The sequence below is a fragment of the Vipera berus genome (assembly GCF_964194415.1).
Source record: "Vipera berus genome assembly, chromosome: 17".
NCBI lineage: Eukaryota > Metazoa > Chordata > Lepidosauria > Squamata > Viperidae > Vipera > Vipera berus.
Genome location: NC_138220.1, coordinates 6,958,262 through 6,965,234, shown reverse-complemented (window position 1 = coordinate 6,965,234; position 6,973 = coordinate 6,958,262). Strand labels below are relative to the sequence as shown.

The following is a 6,973-nucleotide window of genomic DNA, read 5'->3' as shown; positions in this document are numbered from 1 at the left end:
AGAATGCTGAAGGTCGACAAACTAAGAGAATTTGACGTGAAGCATCCGGAAGAATGGCCATCTTACCTTTTGCAAGTAGAGAACTATCTGAGAGCAATTCAGATCATAGAGGAAGGTCTGAAGGCAGCAACGTTGCTTTGTGTGTGTGGCCCAGCAACCTTCGATTTGACAGAGAATCTTTTCGATAAACAATGCTCGAAATTTGTTTGAACTTTCTCAATTATTGGACCCATAAATGGGGGCGTCTCTCTCTCTCTTTCTGTCTCTCTCTCTCTCCCCCCTTCTTTCCCTCTCTCTCCCTCTTGCTCTCTCACTCTCCCCACTCTCCCTCTCTCTCTCCTTCCTCTCCAACTTTTGACCATTCTTTCTCTCAATCGCAACCACAGCTGTGACTTTTTTTTGAAACTGAAACTGAATTTATTGATGCATTTGCCAAATGGAGAATGCCGGAACTTTATTTTTCCAACCACTGGGGGAAAAAGGGGAAGGAGCGTCTCCATCTTGTTTTGCTTTTATGAGGCAATCTTTGCCAATTCCGAGGCCTTGTTTTGCAGCCAGACTTTCCTGTGGCGGGGGCAGGCTGCTCTGTGGGCAAACGCAGGGCTAAGGTTCCACCATCACCGTGCTGGAGGTCACCCGGGCACCGTACCAGCCCTTCCAGAACACCGTATCCTGACCACCGTGTTCGAAATGGACAAATCGCACGCCAGGACCGTACTCGGCAAAGGTGTGAGTGATCTTAAGTAAGGGAGAGAAAGATAAAACTCAGATGAAAGTGAATCAGAGAATCAAATCAAATCCATCTATTATTATACCACACTATAAAAAAGACATTGAGACTCTGGAAAGGGTGCAGAGAAGAGCAACAAAAATGAGCAGGGGACCAGAGGCTGAAACATATCAAGAACGGCTGCTGGAATTGAGTATGTTTGTCTCGTTTAATAAAGAGAAGGATCAGGGGAGACATGACAGCAGTCTTCCAATATTTGAGGGGCGGGGGTCTCGCAGAGAGGAGGGGATCATCCTACTTTCCACCCGAAGCGCCTGAAGGCCAAACGAGGAACAACGGATGGAAATTGATCCAAGGAGAGATTCAACCTGGAAATAAGGAGAAATTTTGTGATGGTGGGAACAATCCACCAATGCAAACGTTTGCCTTCAGAAGTTGTGGGAGCTTCATCACTGGAGGCTTTCAGGAAGAGACTGGACTGCCATCTCTCAGAAATGGTGTAGGGTCTCCTGCCTGGGCGGGGGGGGGGTTGGTTAGATGACCTACAAGGTCCCTTCCAAGTCTGTTATTCTGATACCTATTATAGCCATATGGCCAGAAAATTATCCGTTCCTTCTTACTGCCAAAAGCAGAAAAGAATCAAACAGATCCAAATGTAAATTTTGGTAGAATTCAAAACGATGCCTTTAGACCGAAGTATAAAATCGCAACACACAAAATCTAAATATAGGGTTAGGCTTAGGGTTAGGGTTAAGTTAAGGTTAAGGTTGTTAGGGTTAAGGTTAAGGTTGGCCCTATTAACTGTTAACTAACAAAAGAAAATGCCCCATCACTAGTTAATACAGTCCCATTAAAGTTAGGGTACATTCCACGGAGACGTAATAATCAACGGCATCTGCAGTTTCTGGAATGTTAGGCTATTATTATTATTAAGCTATTAAACAGATTTTACTGCACAGAGGGAACAGAAGCCCATTCCTTCTTACTGCCAAAAGCAGAAAAGAATCAAACAGATCCAAATGTAAATTTTGGTAGAATTCGAAACGATGCCTTTAGACCCAACTATAAAATCGCAACACGCAAAATCTAAAAATAATATTTTCAAATATGTTTATCATCTGATTTATGTTTCCGAGGAATCCCCAGGGCCGCTGCGCAGAATGTAGCCACCTGCGCTGTAAGAGCAGAGAATTCAAAAGGCCAGCCCTGTTTTATTTTATTTATTTTTTTGTCCTTTTTTCTCCTTTGCCAAAGGGAGCCCCGTTTTCTCCGACCAGGGGATGGGGGAGCAGCGTCCCACCCCCTTGTTTGGGCACGGGACGTCAAGCTCCTGCTCCAGCATCCCCAAAAAGTCTGGATCAATGAAAGAGCCGGAAAGCAAGGCTGTTTCTCTCTCTTCCTCCTTCGCTTCTTGGGCAGTTTCCTCCCTGGCACGAACCTCGGCCCACTCGCCCTCGTTGTCCTGAGGGACCGCAATGGTTTCGCTCTCGAACTCGGCCACCACGTCTTCGCTAGCGGAGAGAAGCTTCACCTTCAAGCTGTAGAGGCAGCCGGCGTCACAGCGAGAGGCATACCTGGGGGAGGAAGAGCGGGAGGCAAGCGGTGACCCAGGGCAGAACGGGTGGGGGGACCCTTGGCGAACCCTGGCCACTCACCAGTCCTTCACTACGATTTTGGGCTGGGTGGTGTCCATCAGCTCCTCCCAGTAGCCTTCAGCGTGCAAGTCGATCACTTGGGATTTGCTGCACCAGCTGAGGAGCAAAAGAATAGATAAGATCAGCTTCATTGTCATTTTTTACTGTGGGCACGTTAAAAATGAAGTTCTGTTGCCTGCTCTCAAAAGTGTACACATACATCACACACATATAGGCATGCTATATACAGGAGAGAGAGAGAGAGAGAGAGAGAGAGAGAGAGAGAGAGAGAGAGAGAGAGAGAGAGAGAGAGAGAGAGAGAGAGAGAGAGAGAGAGAGAGAGAGAGAGAGAGAGAGTGTGTTATACAGTATAGATATAGATATAGATATAGATATAGATATAGATACATACACACACACACACATATATACATACATACAAACATACACACACACACACCCTTACATATAGAACTTGTCAAGATGAGGTCTTCAAAGAACTCTGAGGCATTGTTTTACCTTAAAAGTCTTTTATTAGAGCAATATAACATCGGCAATGCTTGGGTAAAGCCGCAATCTGGATTCCCCTCCCCTGAGCACAATAATATGAAAACATAGTTCCCTCCTTTCGTTGCTGTCATAAATCACGTTCCCCAATTAGTTTGAAGGGTAAGTTCTCCCTCCTTAGCTTAACCCCCAGTTCTTTCTTATCGCCTCTTCTTACATTCAACCTTGAAAATGCTCTGCTCCTATGTTATTATGTCTAGCTAATCCTCCATGCGAGGGACGCGGTGGCTCAGTGGGTTAGGACACTGAGCTTGTCGATCAGAAGGTCGGCAGTTTGGCAGGTCGAATCCTGAGTGCCGCGTAACAGAGTGAGCGCCTGTTACTCGTCCCAGCTTCTGCCAACCTAGCAGTTCAAAAGCACGTAAAAATGCAAGTAGAAAAATAGGGACCACTACGGTGGGAAGGTAACAGCGTTCTGTGCGCCTTTGGCGTCTAGTCATGCCAGCCACATGACCACAGAGACGTCCTCGGACAAGCGCTGGCTCTTCGGCTTTGAAACGGAGATGAGCACCGGCCCCTAGAGTTGGAAACGACTAGCACACATGTGCGGGGGAACCTTTACCTTTAATCCTCCATGCATATATTCTTTCCTTCCCCCTCCCCTCTTCATCTAACTTTAACTCTAAAAGTGATACCCAAGTAGAAATATAAAATAGCTGCTTCTTCATGTTCAGCGTTGACGTAAATACATATAAATATAAATCACTGTCCATCTTGAATGCATAACAGAAAGAGGAAGCTGGAGACTTTACAAGGTTGATCCTGTATGGAACATAATTGAATCTGGATGTTCGGCTTTGGATACCACGGAGCCCCTCCCCCCCAGAAGGTAACAAGGAAATCAGGTCGTGAAGAGGGTGTGTCATGCTCCCAGAGAATCTTGCAGACCCAGCTCAAGCATCCCTTATATGCTACGTCCTGGATCGAAGGGACGGAACTGCCAATAATCTTTTCCGCCGTCCTCACCACTCTCTGCACCGCCTTCCTGTTTGAAGCAGGGATGCTTCCAAACCTGGAATATGACAGGATGCTCTCGATGGTCCCTCTGTGGAAAGTGGTGAGGACAGGGGAAGGAAGATGTGCTTTTTTCATGCCACGCAGAAAATGCTGGCGCTGCTGTGCCCGCTTCACCAAGTCCTGCTACTTCCAGGCCTGGCATTCTTCTTTTGACCAGAAGGACTAGAAACGTGATCTTTTTTTTTTAACCAAAAAAAAAAGCAGACTGCTTTGGCTCCCCTTGGGTCCCTGAGCTCTTGGGACATTGCAGCACACACCCACACACACCTCCAGAGCTGCCCAGTCGACTGTAAAATGGACTCACTCAAAAGAGGACACGAAATAGGTCTGGACTTCACCCTTGGGGAAATCCTTTCCGAAGTCGCCCGGCAGCTCTTCTACTTTCCAGCCGTCGCCCCCATTTTGCACATCCTCCCAATGCTGGAGACCCTCTAGGACCGAGCAGAAAAGCCTCAAATGAAACTCACTCTGCCCCAAATATCCCCCCCACCCAGCAGGGTAAGGGAATGAATTCTCCCGCTTGTACCCTCCTGATGCCCTTTGAGGGTCTCCCCTCTGTAGCCCAGGGACCCCCATGGAGCCTGGCTCAGGAAAAGGGGCCAAGGTGGAGGGGGCTGCCCAGATCTGGGCCGGGGTCCACCCCCTCCCCTAGCAAGGCCGGGGTATCCGTTTACCTTCGCCATTTGGGTTCTTGATCAAATTCCGCTTCTTCTTATTGAGAAAGTAGAGGGTTTGCCAGCTGTCTGTGCCGTCCACCTCGGCGTCGTTGCCCGCAAAGCCCTCCGCCTGGCATTTCAGCAGCCAGAGGGGCCCCCCGTCCACCAGCGCCTTCCACTGGGAGCAAACCAGGCGGCACACCAGCACCAGGTCGAGGGCGGGCAGCCCAGCCAGGATCCGCACCAGGACGGGCTCCGGAAGGGCATCCTTGAGGGAGGGGCAAAGGGAGAGAGTTGGCCCACAGCTCACGACTTGCTCCTTAGTTTGGCTAAATTGAGGTTGGCACCTGGCATCCATGCTAGGGGGTCATTTCAGACCCTGCTGAGTTGGTCCCCTCCCCCGTTGCCCCTCGGAAAGCAATAAAGAGAGAGCAGAATCTGCCTTCCGAGGCAACTTCCCGGCCGATCTAGTTGCTGACCAGGGATTTTGCTCGGAGATGGAGCCTAGCAAGGACGCTTTGGCAGGACTGCCACGGGGATGAGTCAGACTTTCTTGCTGGATCCTCTTTTCCAAATCTGCAGCAGAGACTCCATCGTCTTCCCCCTAGATCAGCCCTCCTCCTCCTCCTTTGCTCCTGAGACTGAAATTCCCAGATGCCCACTTTGGAAGGGAGGGGGGCTGTCCTCATCCCACCCACCCCCCCACCCCCAGCAAGAAGTTCTCTCCCTTTGTAGCCGCCTTTGGGACCTTTGATCGCTGGAAGCTTTCAAGAAGAGACTGGACTGCCGTGGGTCAGAAATGGTGTCGGGTCTCCTGTTTGGTTGGGGGGGTTGGACTAGATGACCTAGAAGGTCCCTTCCAGCTCTATTCTATTCTACTGCAACCCGTTTTGCTCTACACCAGGGGTCTTCAAACTTGGCCCTTTTATGACTTGTGGACTTCAACTCCCAGAATTCCTCAGCCAGGCATGCTGGCTGAGGAATTCTGGGAGTTGAAGTCCACAAGTCATAAAAGGGCCAAGTTTGAAGACCCCTGGTCTGCACACTGTAAAACAGATGTTGAGACTCTAGAAAAAAACGGAAAGAGAAGAGCAACCAAGATGGTCAGGGGACCGGAGGCTAAAACATACAAGGAACGGTTGCAGGAACCGGGCATGGCTAATCCGGTGAAGTGAAGGACCAGGGCAGGCATGACAGCAGCCTTCCAATATTTGAGGGGCTGCCACAGAGTGGAGGAGGGGGGGTCAACCTGTTTTCCAAAGCCCCCCAAGGCCAGACAAGGAAGAACGGATGGAAAGGGATGGAGGAGAGATTCAGCCTAGGAATAAGGAGAAATTTCCTTTCCCACCGATGGAAAAGTTTGCCTTCAGAAGTTGTGGGGGGGGGGGGCTTCATCACTGGAGGCTTTCAAGAAGAGACTGGACTGCCCGGTGGGGTTTCGACTAGATGACCTCCAAGGTCCCTTGCAATTCTCTAATTCTAATTCTTCTCTGACCCATTCCTTCCCCTCCCCCGGGAGAATTAAGGGCTTTTAGAGTTTTTTTGGGGGGGGCTCAAAAAGAGGAGGAGGGAGAGAGATCCCCAGCACTTACCATTGGGGGGGTGGCCCTGCAGGCAATGCCAGGGGGTGCAGACGGGCAGGCGGGCAAGGGTGGCGAGTGAGACAGCAGCCGGGCAACATCTGGGGGGAGCCGGCCGAGAGACTCCGCCTCCCTCCGGGGCTGGGCTGGGCTGCTTGTCGCAGGCAAGTAACTCCAACGGGATGCCGGCCAGGAGGGGTGGGAGGGGTCAGTTTACACCCCACCCCCACCCCGCAATCTACCCCCACGGCGGGAAAGGGAGGGGGGGCTAACTTGGCAAGAATTGAAGAGGAGGGGGGCGAGAATACAAGGGGAATTCCCTCTTCACTGGGGAGGGGGCTGAGGAAGGCACGAGGAACGTCCCCGATGCGTCACAGTCCTGGGATTTCCTCGTGGTGTCCCCTCCGCGCCGGGTCGCTTTCCAGACCATTCAGCGCGAGCGGGGGGGGGGGGGCTGATGATCAGGGCGCGACGGGAGCTTCCCCCCCCCCCCGCACGCTCTCCCCAATCTTTTTTTTATTTATTTATTTATTTTAATTTATTTATTTATTTATTTATTTATTTATTTATTTATTTATTTATTTCCTGCCTGAGCAGGGGGTTGGACTAGATGACCTCCAAGGTCCCTTCCAACTTTATATTATTATTATTATTATTATTATTATTATTATTATTATTATTATTATTATTATTATTATTTATTGTTGTTGTTATTATTATTATTATTATTATTTTGCGCTGCGGACGCCAAGGCAAAGGCAGGGGCGCTTTGCACGCGCTCAGAAGCGC

General features: G+C 49.8%; 1 protein-coding gene across 1 annotated transcript; it reads right to left on the bottom strand.

The window, feature by feature from the left end:
- Positions 1-451: 451 nt before the first annotated feature.
- LOC308675665 (F-box only protein 2-like) lies at positions 452-6,798 on the bottom strand. The gene is made up of 6 exons (XM_081341128.1): positions 6,197-6,798; positions 4,623-4,872; positions 4,253-4,379; positions 2,386-2,481; positions 2,169-2,304; positions 452-738 (listed from the first exon to the last, which is right to left on the bottom strand). The coding sequence occupies exons 1-6, from the start codon at positions 6,197-6,199 to the stop codon at positions 604-606; spliced, it is 747 nt and encodes a 248-aa protein (XP_081197254.1). The 5' UTR covers positions 6,200-6,798; the 3' UTR covers positions 452-603.
- Positions 6,799-6,973: the final 175 nt, after the last annotated feature.

Excerpts from the sequence above, each read along its gene's own strand:
- LOC308675665 (XM_081341128.1), bottom strand. Across the intron at positions 4,380-4,622 it reads CAAGAACCCAAATGGCGAAG|AGGGTCTCCAGCATTGGGAG; the intron begins GTAAACGGATAC and ends GCTCGGTCCTAG. Across the intron at positions 2,305-2,385 it reads AAAATCGTAGTGAAGGACTG|GTATGCCTCTCGCTGTGACG; the intron begins GTGAGTGGCCAG and ends TTCCTCCCCCAG.